General features: G+C 35.8%; 4 protein-coding genes across 4 annotated transcripts; 1 reads left to right on the top strand and 3 right to left on the bottom strand.

The window, feature by feature from the left end:
* Positions 1–4,541: 4,541 nt before the first annotated feature.
* On the top strand, positions 4,542–6,646 carry LOC130640806 (uncharacterized). The gene is made up of 2 exons (XM_057447365.1): positions 4,542–5,248; positions 5,341–6,646. Exons 1-2 carry the CDS (start codon positions 5,121–5,123, stop codon positions 6,644–6,646), a joined length of 1,434 nt encoding a protein of 477 aa, XP_057303348.1. The 5' UTR covers positions 4,542–5,120.
* A 1,097-nt stretch (positions 6,647–7,743) lies between these two features.
* On the bottom strand, positions 7,744–8,856 carry LOC130642165 (uncharacterized). Its single transcript, XM_057449249.1, has 3 exons — positions 8,852–8,856; positions 8,244–8,731; positions 7,744–8,087 (listed from the first exon to the last, which is right to left on the bottom strand). The coding sequence occupies exons 1-3, from the start codon at positions 8,854–8,856 to the stop codon at positions 7,744–7,746; spliced, it is 837 nt and encodes a 278-aa protein (XP_057305232.1).
* A 400-nt stretch (positions 8,857–9,256) lies between these two features.
* LOC130640808 (uncharacterized) lies at positions 9,257–10,870 on the bottom strand. Its single transcript, XM_057447367.1, has 2 exons — positions 10,612–10,870; positions 9,257–10,535 (listed from the first exon to the last, which is right to left on the bottom strand). The coding sequence occupies exons 1-2, from the start codon at positions 10,732–10,734 to the stop codon at positions 10,068–10,070; spliced, it is 591 nt and encodes a 196-aa protein (XP_057303350.1). The 5' UTR covers positions 10,735–10,870; the 3' UTR covers positions 9,257–10,067.
* Positions 10,871–11,551: 681 nt separating this feature from the next.
* Positions 11,552–12,590, bottom strand: LOC130640807 (uncharacterized). The gene is made up of 2 exons (XM_057447366.1): positions 12,290–12,590; positions 11,552–12,122 (listed from the first exon to the last, which is right to left on the bottom strand). The coding sequence occupies exons 1-2, from the start codon at positions 12,418–12,420 to the stop codon at positions 11,552–11,554; spliced, it is 702 nt and encodes a 233-aa protein (XP_057303349.1). The 5' UTR covers positions 12,421–12,590.
* Between the last annotated feature and the right edge of the window lie 5,355 nt (positions 12,591–17,945).

Below are 17,945 nucleotides of genomic sequence, written 5' to 3'. Positions count from 1 at the left end.
TCTTAATTGGCATTGGACAAGGCGAGCAGGAGCTATATAGGCAAATATTTGACGTGGAATTGTGCAGAGATCGCCATTTTCTAATGAAAGTTGATATCTTCTGCTATCTCTTACAAATCTTTTCAGATGCAAGGTTAAAATTTCGCTATTCCTCGTAATCCTAGTTTCCCAAGTGCTTTCTTGGTGCCGGGAACATGGTGGGAAAAACCATTTATTTTCATTCTCCAGACTTTCAGAATCTAAAAATGTACTAACTGACAATTGGACGCTGGAAGACGGTGACAGTGTTAGGATGTCCTGATTTTCAATATTAACTAAAGAACAGAGACAGGTGTTTCGGGTAACTGACACTGATACTTCTGTGGAGATCTTCTGAGACGCAATTACTTAGTACCCTTTCAATTCATCAAAGACAAGAAGTAACATCTGTGCTACATTTTGCTGAGAAATGTATTGGAAAGATGATTTTCCAGAAGAGTATATCTTACGTTCCAGGGCCTTGAGAAAGTTTAAAGGATCAACGGGGGTCACAAAGAACGGTTTAGCATGGTCATGGTAAGAGCAATCGCCTTCATAATTGGTGACAAATGGGATGACTTCAAAGCCATCTAGGACCATAGGGATGGAATAGTACTTAGTGCTTGCAAAATAACATTGGCATAGCACGTATTGCCTTTGTTGACAAAACCTGTATTCATAAAGAGAATAGGAGTAACTACATCGCAATGCAGATATAACTAGCCTTTTAAGACAGATATGTTAATGAAAAAAAAGGGAGGTTTCTCTCCAAAGAATAAGAAGCCACTGGAAAACTTCTGTATTTTCTCCTTTACAGGGATGATCGAAAAGCTAATGGATTTCGGCTGTACTGAAACAAACACATGTGAATGTGGAAACATGAAGATTGGTGAAATTCACTCACGCTTGGGATCTGGTGCGGGCCCTTGAGTAAGCATCCCCTGCCTCCTGCAAGACACCAGCCACATTCATTGACACCATCCGCCAAAACCAATAACTTTTGTTAAACGTTGGAAAAAGGAGAGTCGGCAACTACAATTCGTATCGTTGTTGCTTTTACCTACTTACACATTTGAGTTTGTTTTGGCACTAGTTTGTACAGGTAGTTCTCCCACCTAGTCCACTGCCCTTGGACTTGAAGCTGCAATGCTCTGGAAAAATAACTTTCTTCTTCAATTTCCTTCGATGTTTTGGAAACCAATTTCCATGTTTTGGAAACCAAAACAACCAAAAATATAAGACTATCTTTGTATTGATTTTGTAAATAAATCTGGATTTCTAACAAGAATATTTCTGCTATGTTACCTGCTCGTCAAGTTATGGGGGATTTCCTTAGTTTAGTACAACAACAGCAATAACCGTCCCGGTATTTCTACCCCTAAAGTCCAATATCAACATTTAGCTAAAACAACAGCTAATTTATGGTGGCCCATCGGCATAAACGTAAAAAATATGATTGATATGTCAAACTAAAAAGAAAAAAAAGATAAAAAAATTAAATCAATAAAAAGTAATATTAACAAATTTAAATAATTAGAATAAAAAAATGTTTTATTAATGATAAACAATTTATTAAGAAAAAAATCTTATAAAAGAAAAGATTCTTTAAAAAAAAAAAAATTACACGGTGTGGCCCAGCGCTATCAGTGTCACAAGCCCTGCAATTGGTCATGGTTTTATTCACCGCGCAACTAAGCACGCTCTTTCATTGTGTTTATTTATTCAATGAGGTGAAAAACATGGCGAAAGCAAATGCAAGGAATGAAAAATTTAAGAAAAGGGGAAGAAGGTACATTCCATCATGGTTCAAAAAATGAATCCAGTGGCAACTGGCAAGTTGAAGAAATACGAACCAGAAAGAGCTAGAGACTTCTAGAGACTTTTCAGAGTATTCAAGTTTATCTCTGGACAATGTCAAAAGAGCGTGCCAGAAGTATCATGGCGAACCTGAAGGATCGTGTGATGTCTTGTATAGTGAGAGAGGACCATCATGTATTGAGGATGATCAGATAATAGGCAAAAAAGTTTTGCTTGTTCGATTTTTAGCAACAGCAAAAATATTAACAGATTATATCAACAGCCAAAAACGTTCTGACCTACACCAAAGGAACTTGTCTTCTATTTATAATAAATCAAGGAATGCGTATTCAGACTCAACAAGTTCCATCAAACGAAGAAAGAGAATTGTATGTTCAAGCATTAATAGCAGTGTGTTTCCAAAGGCAATATCCATAGCTGATGTAATTAAAGCTGGGAAACTTGTTAAACCAAAAGAGGAATACACAACGGATATAGGATAGCATTTTACGATCGAATATGCAACTCGGGTCATACAAATGGGATAATAGTAAGACCCTACACTGCTCCTTTAAGTATTCGAACCGTTCATGCAAATCCTTCCACCATCTTTCTATTGTGTTAGAGGTTATTTCCCATACTCAATACACTTAGTGCTGTCCTCCAGATCACAGAATTTGTCAACTAAGTATGCATGTATCGTTGCCATCACTCCAGTCTCGCTTCCACGATCCATGCGTAAATACATAGGCAATTTCTTTGTTTCTAGAAGAGAAAGAAAATAATTTACAAAGAGGTGGCAAGCCACCGCAATGATGAACTCAACCTGTTAGGTCTTTGGAAACAAGCTAAAGGTTGTACTCCTCTAGAGAATATGCCTCTAAAAGCACAATTCTCCCTTTTTACAAGGAATTAAAAAAATATATAAAAAAAATAAAATAAAAAGGACACAACACATTTGAAAAGATGAACAGAACTTTAACCAAGGGCAGGTAGGTTTCGACCCATATTTCTGAACCTTAGTACCCTGGATGTCTAGCTGGGTCACCTCGAAGAGGTCCGCGGACAGTCATCAGCAGAAACTAGACGTGTAAAATTTCCAATTTAGATCAGAGTTCCACGTCCATACTTTAAGAAAAATTATTTTTCTGGAAAACGTGTCTAGACAACCATACACGGCAAGAGGAAATGTGGACAATTTTGTTTTTACTTTATATATTTTTACTTTAAATAAATAATAATTAAAAAAATAATAAAATTAAAACATTAATTAAAGAAAAAAAGAACTTTTAAGAACGATTTTTTTCAACATTTATTCATTTTATTGCTTTACGTTGGTACCAATGGGCCACCATACTAGTTATTGCATTTCTTTATTATATTGAATTTTACCATTTATGTGAACCCCCGGTCTTACAACGATACAGTTAGCTGCATCAAGGAATCGACTTCTTTCTGTCTCGCCACATTTGAAATGTTTGAAATGAATGGAAAGAAGGAAAAATATTATATTTTTTTCCGCACAGAATTCCCATTTCATTCGCTGCTGGTTCTCCGGTTGTTCTCTTCGGTTACTGTCAGCTCTCTGATTGTTCTGTGAAACTAATGGTTATACCTGGTTTCGTCTTTGGGTAAAAAACCTTCAAAAACGCCTGTTGTATAAAAACAACAATGAATGGAAACCAGGTCACCCATTTTGTAGTGAGATGTCGGAAACACACATTCGATACCCATTTCATTAATAAGCATCCAAGAAGGTTTTTTAAAACAGTTTTAGTTAAATGGAGTTTTCTGATGATGAAGATTTGAAGCCATTTCAAAGGTTTGTTTTTATTTTTATCGCTTCTTTTATTAAAGTTTCATTTTCTTTCTTTGTTATTCTTTCATTCGTGACTTTAACTTGGAAAAACTTTTGCCAGAATTTTTTTCAACTTCAAATGTTCATATTTGTTTTTTCCCCCCAAAAGGCGAATTTATGGTCAGATTTAGGGATAATGCTGAATATAGGATTGGCAGAATTATGTCAAAGTTATTAATTGTAAATCATTATGTCTGGTACACTAAAAACTTACTCAGGGACTTTGTTGATCAATATTGTTCGGAAGCTGTTCGTGCCTTGCGTGGTATCGGAAAATACAGGCTTGCTAATGGGTATGAACATTTTATTGTGCAGCTGATAACATGGGATCGCTGGTCTCTCCAACGTCAACAGCAACACATTAACATTTTTTGCAATTTGTTCCAAGTCAGACGCAACTATTTGTGAAACCAAAGAACGCTAGACTTAAAAGCACACCACTTGCAAAGCATAGGCGTGCGCGTTTAGCTGAAGTCGAATTATTTTCTTCTTGATTTGATGAATTCCAGGAGAAGCAACAGGTATCACCAATTGTGCTGTCACGGAAGGAGATTAAGAAGAACGGAAATGAAAATGTCGTTTGTTGGGAAGTAGCTTCTAAGCATGCGTGCATAGAAACGCTTAATCCAGATAGGCTTTTAACCAACAAATATGTTCTTGTTCATCGAAATTAAAAATGATTGCCCTCAGGCTGTGAAAAGGTGTCACAGCTGTAAACGCACCTTCTCTGATACAGACGTGGTATTATCAAAGACTGAAGGTAATCGTAAGTATACGGACAATATTGGGAAGAAAGTGGCATACTTAGGCAATATTTATATTCTTTGGCTCCCTTGAAGGAGAATGATCAAAAATTTTCATTTAATACACAACTTTCCGGTTTCGGAAAATAAAAAAAAATCATAATGGTAGCTTTTTGGAAGGTAAACACGAAAAACGGTGAATTTTACATAACTATGAAAATCTCAAAAAAAGAGTTAAACTTGTCAACAACTATATAAAACCTATACAAATATCGACAAAGGAAAGATTGAACTTGGTATTTCAATAAAAAAACACTAAGAAATATTATTTTTGTGCGTTTTTGAAGGAAAAATCTTGATTGTAAAAATTATGTTTACATGTGATATTTATCCATTTTTTTATTTTCTCACTCATATAAATCTTGTTCTACTTAATTATAACGTGAAAGGAACTAATGGTGCTTTAGCCCATATAATTTTTTTTTGTTAAAGACCAATGCAAGTATCAAAAATCTCTCTTACTTTACACTGGCGTATCAATGATTTTTAACCTTTGCGGCTGTCGCTTTTCAAAACAAAATAAGATTTCGATTGCGCATTTTACATAACCAAAATTATGCCGAAGAGCGAAATGAAAATTTTCAAAACAAACTTCACGTGTGACTCTTTTGAGAATTCACGTGTTAGCTATAAACACTTGCGATATGACTGATGATATAAATTTGGATATGTCCCTAGATAAATTTAAACTGTGGAGTACAAACGCCTTAAAATCTTTTCTACATGTAAGAAACAAAATCACTGATGGATCCTTTGAAGAACTAACTGCCAGGTAATTTTCTGCCAGGTATTTTTTCGTCTATTTACAAACTCAGTAAAAAATTTTCTTTCACTTTCTTATCAGCGTATTTTAAACGATTTCAGAGCTTATGCAGCTTGGTGTGATAACATTGATGTTGACCCTGAACTTGAACAGAGAGAGAGAGACGTTTTGGAGGAGTATCGTAGTAAACTGACGTTGAAAGATACCGTATTTGACGACCCCCTTGTTTTAAAAGACGGGTGGATTGGAGAGCACAGTAAAAGTGGCATTAACTCGTGGCCTTCGTTAAATTATCTTGACATAGCAAACTACATCGGCTTGAAACAGCCTGATTTTCTAAGGAGTATGCAAAGTGATTACAAGCAAGGCAAATCGTTCACATATTTCGCATGTCAGTTTGTTCGTGAGATATTTATAAATACAATAAGCGAAGACTCAAAATATTGTATGTTGAAATGTCGCGTAGTTCCTTTGCAAAGAGTCAACAACAAACCCTACTTTGTTTGGGCAATAATTGTAAAAGATACTCCAAGTCGACCTGGTGGACAAATCATAAGTGCTTATTGCTCGTGTACCGCTGGGCTTTATGGTGCATGCAATCATATAACAGCTATGTGTTTCCGCATTGAATACGCAGTAAGAGCGGGCATGACTAATCCTAGCAAGACCAGTACATTATGTACATGGAACGTCCCTTCAGGAACGAAAGTAAATACAAAAGCTGAAGAGATTAGTGAAATACATTTCGATAAACCACACTACATGAAAGATCACGAGGCTAGTCAAAAAATTAATGAAGCTAAAGCAAAGTTTAAGTTATTTTCACCATCTGATCCCAGTCGTCTAAAAAAGCTTCAAAATAAAGATAACATCAGAACAGAACTATTCGCAGTTATTAAAGACGACATCAAGGGCAGTACCTTGTGGGAATGTATGGAAGGCATTAGCATATCTAGAGAGGCAGAGAAAATGAACTCAAACAAAACAACTTTGTTAACTTTACCCGCCGAAGCAGAAACGTTTTTAGAAAATAGGAAAATAGACAGCGACCAAAATATTACTTCATTCAAAAAAAGCCTTGTTTATACTGATGAACATATTAGATATCTCAATGAGGCAACAAAAAATCAAAATCAAAGTTCAGAATGGCACAGTCATAGAAAGGGTCGAATCACTGCATCGAATTTCCACAGAGTATTTACAAAAACTACCACACTTCAATCAACAAAAAAAACAGTTTCCGCTGATGCTTTAATTTCGGACCTCATGGGGTATAAAGACAATCCTACAACACATGCATTAAAACATGGAACATCTTTAGAGCCACATGCAAAAAGAAAATATCAACTTTTAAATAAAAAAAACATAAAAAATTTAAAACACAAGACTCTGGTCTTGTTGTATTGAAGCAATATCCTTATATAGGTGCATCTCCTGATTTGCTTGTAGAATGTGAATGCTGTGGAGCAGGGTTAGTAGAAATAAAATGCCCGTTTTCAATCAAAGATCAAATTCCCACTAGCAATAATCTCTCTTATTTACATGAAGTTACAGACGAATTAGGAGCTAGGGTGACATTAAAAAAGAACATCAGTTACTATTTTCAAATTGAAGGGCAAATGGGTATAACAGGCCGGAGCTACTGTGACTTTTTTGTTTATACCCACCATGGATATTTTCAAGAGAGAATTCCATTTGTTGAAGACTTTTGGACTGCTTTATTAGAAAAACTAGATTTTTTCTGGACGCACTACATAGCACCTGAATTATTACATAAAAATATTATCAATAAAGGTTCAACTATATGTTCTACTTCGAAAAATAGTGAAGATGTCGAAAACCAAAAGAAAAATGAGTACACCACTTCCATAAATAATGTAAATATCATTCCTATAGCATCTTCAACATCTAACTTAATTATTGGAGAAACTCCAAAAAGAAAAATGAAAAAATCAGAGCCTACATTTCAAACGCATGTTAACAATAAAATAACAGTGGATTGCAATAAAATAAAAGTAGAACCTCCTAATTCAAAAGTAAAAACTAATACAATGTTAACATCACCAGTGGATTTGTTATTGCAGCAAAAGAAACAATATCAACTAATACAAGTGTCATAAATGTAAACAACAAAAAAACGATTAAAAAGAATCTCACTAAACTATTACCAACAAAAATTGTAAATGTAACAGATGAGCAGTGCACAAAGAAAAGAAAGAACAAAGATAACTGTGACAACAAAATCACCAGCAAGGCACCTAAAGTGGAAAATAAATATTACTGTGGATTGTGCAAAAAAGAACTCCCATATGCACCTAAATCATTTGACGAAAACAGTATTGGTTGTGATAAATGTCCACTATGGTATCACTTTTTCTGTGTTCAAATAAAATCAGAGAATGTTCCACCTAAAGATGAAGAGTGGTTTTGTCCAAATTGTAAATAAATTCTAAAACAATGTGTATATATATACGTTATATAGCTAGGTTATTTATTATATATATTTACTTTCCATATATCGGCTTTTTGAGGTTACATAAGGCTGCACAAATTATAATGATGTCATCTAAGTGACATAAAAGAGTTATAGGAACTTCTTTTGCAATGAGGTGAAACTTTTTCAAACGAGAAATAACTTGTTCAACCAGAATTCGCAACTTTGCAATTTTAGTGGTTTTTCTAACATCTGCTTGTGACATTTGGCTCTGACCTCTTTTACCTGGTGGAACAATTATATTGATACAGCGAGCTGCACATTCATCAGCAATATTGAATCCTTTATCAACCATTACATCTGTATATGGTTCAACAAAGTCTAAGTATCCAGATTGTATTGTTAATTCTTTGTCTGAAATGCAACCACTATATGCTTTGGATATAAATGCTATATGAGAATTAGGTTAAACTACAACCAATATTTTAGCAGTGTTATGGTGCTTGTAACTAGACCAGGTTTGCCGTTGTGCTATATGATTTTTGGGGGTCTGAATGAATATTTCAGTACCATCAGCTATTGAATGAAGATTTTGAACATCTCTGAATCTTGGAGGTCTTGTAGCAGCAATATGTCCATAATCAGGAAAGTAAACAAATGATTTCAATACACTTGCTGTTGCTTTTACCCAAGTTGCAAATATGCGACTAGATATAGTAGCAGAAATACCAAATCTTTGAGCTAAATCTTGCCCTAATAATCCAAGCCTAATTTTCATTAGCATTAACAGGAACTCATCTTTGACACATAACTTTGATTTAGGACCAGATTTATTTGGTGTCCTTTTATATTTTCTAACTAGGGTAATATTGGTTTCTTTAAGTCCTCTCCATTTACGTTTGACATATGGTGTAATATACGAACATAGTTTATCGAATAATATTCTGGAAGTAATTCCAGTATAAAACATAACATCTTCATCAGAATTTAATAGCAGCTCATTAACAGGTTTCTTGCATGTACAGTTTTTTACTTTCTCTTCCAGCTGTTTATTAAGCCTGTTGAGAATGTTGACTTTGTTAAGAAGAGCTTTAAAGGGGAAGTTCGGTCAAAAAAAATAAATTTATTTTATTTTATAATTCCATGTATTTATACTTATAAAAACAAAAAAACTTTACTTCATTAAACTTGGAGTTTCGGAAATGTCTCTAATGTTGACACAAACTTCTTGAAAATGCTCCGTTTTTGAAAAAGCGCGTCAGAAAAAAAAAAGCTGGGTTCTAACTCAAGTATGACGTTTTATAGTTCAAAACATTGCATCGCGTGAAAGAGTCACAACACAGGCTACACAATTTGCTAGAAGAATCTACTTCTTTCCTGCTATATTTCTTTTCAAATCTGTAACAAATTACTTCTTTGAAAATACAGTGTTAGTTTTGTAAGCAATGGATCAAATTCGAAGCGATTCAAGTTCTAACGAAGATGAAAACGATGACATACCTGATTTATCCACTCTCAGACCCTTCAATTTTGAACCAGAATTTTCTTCGGAAGAACTGAATAAATTAGGAACGTGTAGTTCCGAGAGTGATGAGGAAGAAGATGAAGTTTCAAGGATCGGCAATAATAACTGGTGCCAATGCGGTGGTCACTGTAGAGCGATGGAGTCGTACAGTGAAAGCTTGTGTTGCAGGGATACAAATGAAATTCCTGACAATCATTTTGAAGGTAAAATAAACAAAAAATTTAGCCAAGCATAATTTTCTTTTTCGTGTTTAAAACCATAACAAAACTCTACATATTCCCTTTAAATATTGGTCTTCGCGTTGATAAAAAAAAATATGCCTACGAACACGACAACTGACGCAAAACTTCTTTCAAAATATTTTGCCTAACATGAGTTTTTTCTCAAAAACATTTAACTCTCCTTCGCATATATTTTATTCGTTATCATTCGCTACTGCCAAAACAATCTCACAAAAAAAACACAACGGTGGTTGTTTTATTTTGTTCAGCTTTACAAATCGAATGAGAACGTGCGCTCAAAAATCAAAACTTGAGACGGGGGTCATTTTTTAAAATTTTCTTTTTAGGAAAACAATGTATTACTGAAGCCGAAACTTTTGGGATGGTTTGTCTATGTAAACCAGTACTAACCACTGCACTGTCTGCTCTAAATAATTTAAGGGGCGATGCAATGCACACGGATAATTGGTACGTTTTTTTATTGCATCTTATTTTAAGGGTTAAGGGCAAGAAAGGACTTGGGAACAAACTTGTGTTATATCACAATTTCTTTTTAGTTCACTACGTTTTGCCGGTTATAAACAGTACACGTGGTGGATACATAACAGGTTGGGAAAAGGTGTGCGAAAAATTATACCGTCGTGTGCTTTATGGGCAATTCGTAATAAATATCCATCTGAAAATGGTATTTATATCCCATTCACGGAGAGCAAATCCGACGTCGTTATCATTCTCACTATCTGACAGATTTTCCAAATTGAACGATTCGTCTTGACTTTTCTCATTATTACTAATTGCTTCTTCCTCGTATTCTGAAAATTCTTCTATGACAGACATCGATACTTCTACATCGGGCGAGAAAGAAAAATCGGTATTACAACATTTGTCCTTTTTTTTTGGTTTTGGAATCTTCACTTTTATTGGAGCAACTTGGATTCCAACCTTTTCATGACTCACATACAGTGATGATTGACATTGAACGCCGCGTGTCTTAGTGCACTTGACAGCATTGACAGCTTTATCAACGCCATTTGTTTCAGTCTGGGTTCCCATTTCTTGTTTATTTTTAGGTTGTGTAGTATCACTTGCTTCTGTTTCCAGCATAGAATCAATTAGCTAGAAGATAACCAAACAAAATTTCATTTTAAAACAAACCCTCTGTATTGCAAAAACATATAGACACTTATTTTACCTGTCGTTTCTGACGGTCTTCGATTCTTTTTTCTGTTCTTTTACGTTTCTCAGGCTGTTTTGTAAAATTAAACAAGGTCGGAACAGCACTATCTTTAAATTTCTTCCGCGGTGGAGAACCCATTAGTTCAGCCTAGAAATTTAAAAATAATAGATTTCCATTACCCCCGTCTTACGAAAGCACGTGTTCTTGAAGGATTTTTCGATGTTAAAAAAACATTCAGCACTGGGGGAAAGAAGATGCGAACATGCGAAGAAAATATAATGATTTTTTTTGACATAGTTTTGTTTTGGAAATGGCTGTAATAAATAAAACTGTGTTGAATTTTTCTAAATACGAGAAAGACAAATGTTTGGCTGTTTGGTGAAACATAGGTAACGAAAAGACTTACTTGTAAATCTCTTTCGAAGCACTCTGGTTCAAAATGATGAGAACAAATATAAAACATAGAGTCTTTCGGCAAGGTACCACTTCTTTTTATATTGTGTAGCCATTTATTCCGAAGCTCTTTATCTTTTTTCGCACTAGGAATGTGATAAAATACTACCCGGATTTTTCTTTCGTTGTTATCTTCGTCTTTTGTCGTAAGCTTTTCGTTATCTACCTCCTTATTTTCCTCGCTTCCCTTACCCTTTTCTGTCTTTTTATTATTGCTACTTCGATTTGTACAGCCGATGGCAGCACAGTTTGGCATATTGAAATAATAAAATGCATAAACAAAACGCTTCTTCGTGTGATTACACCTAATCCCCAACACCGAACTTCGCTTTTTGAACTATAAAACGTCATAATTCAAACTCAACCCAGCCTTCGTAAAAACGTAAAGTGGTCAGTCTACGGAGGTGTTTTTACGCGTGGTTAACACAGATTATTTCAGAAAAATAAGGGTTTCATTTAAAAAGAATTATCGTATTCTTTTTTTTTCTTTTATGACTATTGATTATGAAAATATAATTTTTGACCGAACTTCCCCTTTAATAGTCAGCTGCAACAGTAACTTTTCCTGTTTTTGTTGTGACGGGTCATTTTCAACAGTGCGACATTTTGCAAAAATACAGAAAAATGGTAAATAACTACTCAAAAACAGGAACATTTTGAACAGGTAGAAATAACTATGTGAAATAATTGGAAGACTATAAACAGAATTTATTAAATGTGCTTCCTTCTTGGTGAATTCTATTAGTGATGCAATCTGTAACTCTGTAACGTATTTCTCCTTTGCATTTTTTAATGTGGAAACAGCAACTTGTAAAGGGGATTCCATTTTATGTGAAGATTTTATCTGACGCATAACTGTCTCAGCTTTTTGCTTACAATTGTAACCCATATGCAATGATGGAAATGGGTGACTATCAGTAGGACTTTGTGAAACAAAGTGTTTGGAACATACTCTAGAAGACTTTCCTGGAGACCACAACTTGTTCCTTTTTACTGCATCCATACGATTTATCATCTGTAGCCAGATTTTCCTCATCATACAATCCTTCTTCTCAGTTGGAAATGGAAACAATCTATTAAAAATAAAAGTTTATATGCATTATGGCTATGCAGCTTTAGTAGCTCTAGCTAGCTGCTATACATTAGCTGTAGCTAGAATAGAAATAAAACACTCCTTTTCCGTCAACTTCAATCAGTTTCTTTCAATAAAATACTAAAAATGTATGTAAAAAATGCTTACGTAAAAGGTGGTTCGCAAGAACATTGACTTTCATTATGACATACTTTATGAACGTTGCATATTGATTTACGCCATTTTGTTAATAAATAATCGCCATTATTACATCCTGTTACGGCACAGTATCGAGACATTACAGCTAATTTGATGAACTTTCGATTAGAGTATCAATTTTCCAATATTGCTAAATGTTTTTGACAGGGTTTTAAAGTTTGGTCTTCTGGTGAAATGCAGTGTTTACCTACCAAAATTCTACCATTATGAATTTCGTCATTTATGAAGATGCGCGCGCATGATTTTTTGAAACCGGAAAGTTGTGTATTGCACCCGCAAAAACTTCAGCTTTATTACCATCCAATTGCCTATAATAAAATAAATCGTGTAGCAAAACGAAAGAGCTATTTATTAGAAATTATAAAATTACATAGTATCATCCGTTTATTCGGCTTGATACCTTGAAAATTCAAACATACGTTATTTTATATAATTTTGTTTTGGTCTATTTCTATAGCGAGAGACCGCCGCTCAAAATATATAATATATATATATAATACTATTTCGGCTATCGGAATTCCCTTATTTCCGATAGTGTGTTGGTCAAAGACATGTCGATATCAGATATGTTAACATCCCGCCGCAATGATCTTGATCCACGCAGGCATAGCAATGTCGATCGGAGTAACGAAAAGCAAATTTTCGTTCTGACAAACGTCATAGCGATAGACGTTGGTATACCACGTTTATCTGCTATCAACTCAGCAAGACGTTGATAGAATCTCTTGCATTCTCTTCCTAACCCACCGTGTGTAGAAAACACCAAAGGTGTAAAAGAACCATTTTCAACCTGCAAAACCCTTTCGTTGTATGACCTTTTCTTTTCTTGCTCATTCCTTTCATAGCAACGTTTGATTTCTGTGTTCCTATACCTCTGGGCGTTAAGGTCAAAGACCCTGACATCGCAGAATACCCGTTGGCCAGGAATCCAGAAACCAAGTGCGCTAACATCTAATTGAGCTTCATTGGATGTGATCGCACTTTTCTGGTCAAAGCGTTCGTTTTCTAGTGGAGCAAGCATCGGTTCAATTCGTACGTCTTTACACACTTCTTTCAAAAGCTGAGCAGTTATATCACGAACTTCGTTATGACGTTGTGTGACAAACCCACCCTTTTTGCAGGATAACGCCTGAGCAAGATCAAACTTTGAGCCACATTCACATTCAAATGGTAACCTGGGTAATTCCCAAACGAAAGAGCTATTGCGTAAAAGCCAAACCACAATCGTGGAAAATACTTCTTTTTGAATTTTAGGTACTTGCTGCTTCCACTGAAAAGCCTTAGCTGCTGCAAGCTAACCTGAATAAAAGCCACAGTGTGTTTTCTCAGCAACCAGCAGACATTAAAAAGCTTAAGAAAACACAGAGAAAACAACGGCTAAACTTTGCAGTAAAATTTAAACGTATTCAACGTAGCGTATGCTACGATGCTACTACAACAATGCGTAAGCTTCCCAATATAACAGCTGTTTTGTCACTTTATCATAAATTTCTGTTTACCGTAACGGTTTCATGACTGCTAGGAAAGACCGACTGGCACTGGGAAAGACTAGTGACACTAAGAAAGACTAGATTTGCTCCTTATATGCCTTGACCGTTATTGGACATTCTTTCGGATCTGATTTTAGTATTGTTTTCTACTTGGACCTTAACCAACAGTACGCGCCTTTAGATGAATGGTTAATAGGTTAATTAACCGCTCGCGAATCCTTGCTGTAGTGGCGACACTGCAAAATTAATAGCTTAGCCCTGTGAGCCAGCCAACTCAGGGTGGTCTCCATCCTGTGCATTTTAACTGTCCTACCCTCTTTGTCTGTTTATTTGTTCAACTTTTGTGACAATTATATATGTGAATTTAAGATTAAGTTTAAAGTGACAAATTCGTCTGCTCCAATTTGACCTTTAACGAACCCCCCCCCTCCATAAAAAGTTGCTCAGGATATCTTCTTCAATTGTGTTGCTGGAAAGTTTAAGAAGACGATTGTATCTCAGGATAAACCCCACACGAGACACTCCCTTCACACTGAGAGGAATTACCTCAACAACATGCAAACAAAAACACCAGTTTCTTGGGGAATATGATTGACCCAATTGGATAGCTTTGTTTCTGAATTCTTATCCAACAGGCTAAGGTTTTGCAATTCTCTTTCTGAAACAGTGCAACTCTTAGAAGACACTAGCGTACCATCCTCTAACTTCGGACACTTTTTCAGTTTTACCTCTCTAAAACCTTATCTACGCAACTTCTAATGCTGGTTCTGCAATTTATCGTTCGTTCCAAGCTACGCGGCCATATTGACGGCGAACTTTCTCTCATGCTGGCACCGCACACTGGAAAAAACGTCCACCAAAGAGCTCCACCAAGTACCCCTAACGTCGGACAACTTCCCCTAACATCTGACAGTTGCTAACTTCAGCCTAATTAGTTTCCTCAGAAGTATAAATCCAATCTCGAAAGTTTTTTTTTATCCCGCATATGGGATAATAAAACTGTTAACGTTCGGATATGTCATGAAATATTTGGTAGCATTATAAGAGCATTTTGTTTACGCTGTAAAGTTGCAAAAGATTACAAAGAAAATGTACAATATAGTTTGGAACTTTATTAAAAAGTACAAATAACACACTAACACCTACAGTCCTGACAAATATAGTCAGCATCATCAGCCGTAACAACTAGGTTCTCACATACGTCGTGGAACCACTTCTCACATTTTCCGCAAAAAATCCATATGTTTTTTCTTCTCTCTTTGACCGGAGCTTTTCTCTACGGCAGCTGAAGCAATGTGTTTTCTTGTCGTATGATTCGTCACTTTCTTCGCTCTCGCTAGTTGTTATGATTTCTTCGTCCTCCTCCTCACTGCTAGTATCTTCAAAAAATTCGATTTTTTTCCGCTTGTTTCGCGATGGTCGTGAGGATGCCTGCTCTATCGTGATTAATGAGGAACTTGTTTGCGGTTCCTCTAAAGCCCTTGTTTGCTTTTCTTTTGGCTGCGACTGTTTTTTCTGCTCTTGCCGTTGATTTTTCTCTTGCTTTTTAATGTCAGCTATCTTTTTTTTCCCTCTTTCTCTTTTCTGCATTTCTTTCTTTTCCTCTTCTTCTTTCTTTTTCTCTTCTTTTTCTCTGAATAATTTTATATGTTCCTCAGATGTAAGTACTCTTGCTTTTGTTATGACTCTGAGGTTCTTTTTTTTCTTTTCAGGTGACGATGGAATAATATCCGTTAGCTTCGAAAAATATGTTTTTAAAGGCTTAAAAATTGCTACGTCAAGGGGTTGTAAAATGTTTGTCGTGTGCGGTGGCAAGCAGAAGTGATGGATATCTTTCTGCACGAGCAGGTCTATTGTATCAATATCCATGTGCGAACCATGTCCATCCAAGATAAGAAGCAATGGTTTCTTAACGTGCTCAGTTTCTGGTATAAATAGCTGTTGCACCCATTTTTTAAATAACTCCTTATCCATATACCCGTTAGGTGAAGTGCCATATAGAGCTTTGTATGGACCTGTTCGTGCGTATGAGCCACTTGGGTAGCACTTTTCAAAAACAATAAAAGGGGGTAAAGGATAATCAGCAGCCGAGACGGTAACATGTGCCGTTATATGTTCGCGACTGCCCTTGCTCTCTGCGTAAGCTTGTTTACAATTTCGTTCCACAATCACCTATGAAAAAAGTGTAGAATATAAGAAAATGTCAAATATTCGAATGTGGGAATGTCGATTGATCTGGGTTCGAAGCCTTCGGTCTTAGACAATGGTAGACAATAATTAGAGGTTCTTCGCCGTTTCTACGTAAATTGGGTACTCACTTTTCCAGATTTCATGTCCATGGTCATGTCAGTCTCATCACAATTAAATATTCTGTCTGGCTTGTTCATTATGTCAAGATCTTCTAAAGTCTTTTTTAATAAATTGAAATGTTGATTCATAACATTCACGTTTGCCATTCTACTTCTTCCTCTATCAAGATTATCCGCTTACGAAGGGTTAAGTCATTTTGGTGTCGTTTCTTAAATTTGTGCCACCAGTTATGTCCTGGGCCAGTTACCTTATTAAATCGAGTGCTTCCCTTTCGTTTGGCAATATCCCAAGCAAACATCTTAACAGCTGCCACTGACAATGGATTAGCAATGCTTGCCATAAACTTTATGTAATTGACAAGCGATGTTTCTTCGACACATGTCAGCTCTGTGTGTCGGCCAGGTTTATCAGTTTTGCACTTCATGTTAATCCTGTCACTTAGTGTTTGCTTTGGTACGCCAAAATGTTTGGAAGCTTTTCCTAACGACATGCCTTTTTTAACTTCTGCCAGTGCATTGGCCATATCGTCATCTGACCACCGTCTGTAGGATCGTTTTGGTGCCATTTCTTAAAAACACGACAATTTGTTTGTATTACCCCCAACTTCGGACAATTTCTTCGTATCAGAGAAACACTTATAAATAATGGTAAATGCATAGAATGACCCTATTGAAGCCGTAACAATTTCAAAAAGACTTAATTCATCAAATTATCGGAGATTTAAGACATAATTTACCAAAAATCATTCTACCCCTAACATCGGACACTGTAAATATACAGGTTTTGAACACAAAAATTATGTCTCGGTTAAAGTTAAAATGTGACGTAAAAATGCCTTGATCAACACAAATATAACCTTATAAATTATCACTAGGCATCCTTGATAAGATAAAGCATGGGTGTGTAATTTACAGAACAGATCTCGCCGATGCGGCATATGTTTATATTTTACGGAACGGCAGATCTTTCTAGAATTTCTCGCGCGCTATTTCAATGCAGTGAAGCTTACACAGAGATTTTTATGGAGTAAAGTGTAAACTGTCCGAAGTTAGAAGATGTCCGAAGTTAGAGGATTGTACTCTATCTACAATGAAGCAGCTCTAGTTTTTGGTCATCCTGGTTTACAAAGGTGGCAAAAACCTGTTAGGGAAGAAATGTCACACAATGCTGTCCAATAATTTAAGAAAAAAAAAAGAATTCGCTTCTTAGGCAAAAAAAAGGCTTCTTGCAACCTAAGCCACGCATATTACCCCAGTTACGACAGGCTGATACTATCATTAGACAGGTCCACAGCAACAATTATCTGTGTAAGGCTGAGTGATAGAGCTCTGTAACGCCTGTGGAAAGCTACAGCCAGGGTCAAAAGTCCTGGCGCACAAATAAATTTTTGCTTTAACTTAAACACGTTCCATTTAGAATAATTTTCAATTTATCCGTTTAAGGATGTTCACGTTATGTTATGTTTCTTTATTCAAAATATTGACAGGCTGGTGGATAAAAACCATTTACTTATTGCGCAGGGTAGATTTACATTCCGCCACGATTCTGTTTTAAAAGAACTTGTGGAGTTGCTCACTACTTTTTGTAAGTCCATCACGTCACCTGTAAAACAGCTAAAAACATTAAGTTTGTTAAAGCTGGTGCCTACACTCCTGGTAAAAAGTCTAAACTTACAGGTCTTTTACATCTCTCCTGCGATTGGATAATTTTGTCTGACTTAAAGGACGGATTTGTTTTTCCTGGGCATATTGCTTTAGCATCACTCAGGCCAGATCTCGTTATCTATTCCAACAAAAGGAAGCATG

This window comes from Hydractinia symbiolongicarpus, chromosome 4, assembly GCF_029227915.1.
Source record: "Hydractinia symbiolongicarpus strain clone_291-10 chromosome 4, HSymV2.1, whole genome shotgun sequence".
In the NCBI taxonomy this organism is placed as follows: Eukaryota; Metazoa; Cnidaria; class Hydrozoa; order Anthoathecata; family Hydractiniidae; genus Hydractinia; species Hydractinia symbiolongicarpus.
Note: the sequence above shows the minus strand (reverse complement) of the source record. Positions and strands in the feature narration are given on the sequence as shown.

Bases quoted from the DNA above. Each gene is read 5' to 3' on its own strand.
- LOC130640806 (XM_057447365.1), top strand. From the start codon at position 5,121: ATGACTGATGATATAAATTTGGATATGTCCCTAGATAAATTTAAACTG. The intron at 5,249-5,340 runs GTAATTTTCTGC...AAACGATTTCAG, and splicing joins TTTGAAGAACTAACTGCCAG to AGCTTATGCAGCTTGGTGTG.
- LOC130642165 (XM_057449249.1), bottom strand. The intron at 8,088-8,243 runs GTACTGAAATAT...GTTGCATTTCAG, and splicing joins TCTTCATTCAATAGCTGATG to ACAAAGAATTAACAATACAA.
- LOC130640808 (XM_057447367.1), bottom strand. From the start codon at position 10,734: ATGGGTTCTCCACCGCGGAAGAAATTTAAAGATAGTGCTGTTCCGACC. The intron at 10,536-10,611 runs GTAAAATAAGTG...GTTATCTTCTAG, and splicing joins AAGACCGTCAGAAACGACAG to CTAATTGATTCTATGCTGGA.
- LOC130640807 (XM_057447366.1), bottom strand. From the start codon at position 12,420: ATGTCTCGATACTGTGCCGTAACAGGATGTAATAATGGCGATTATTTA. The intron at 12,123-12,289 runs GTAAGCATTTTT...TATTTTTAATAG, and splicing joins TCTTGCGAACCACCTTTTAC to ATTGTTTCCATTTCCAACTG.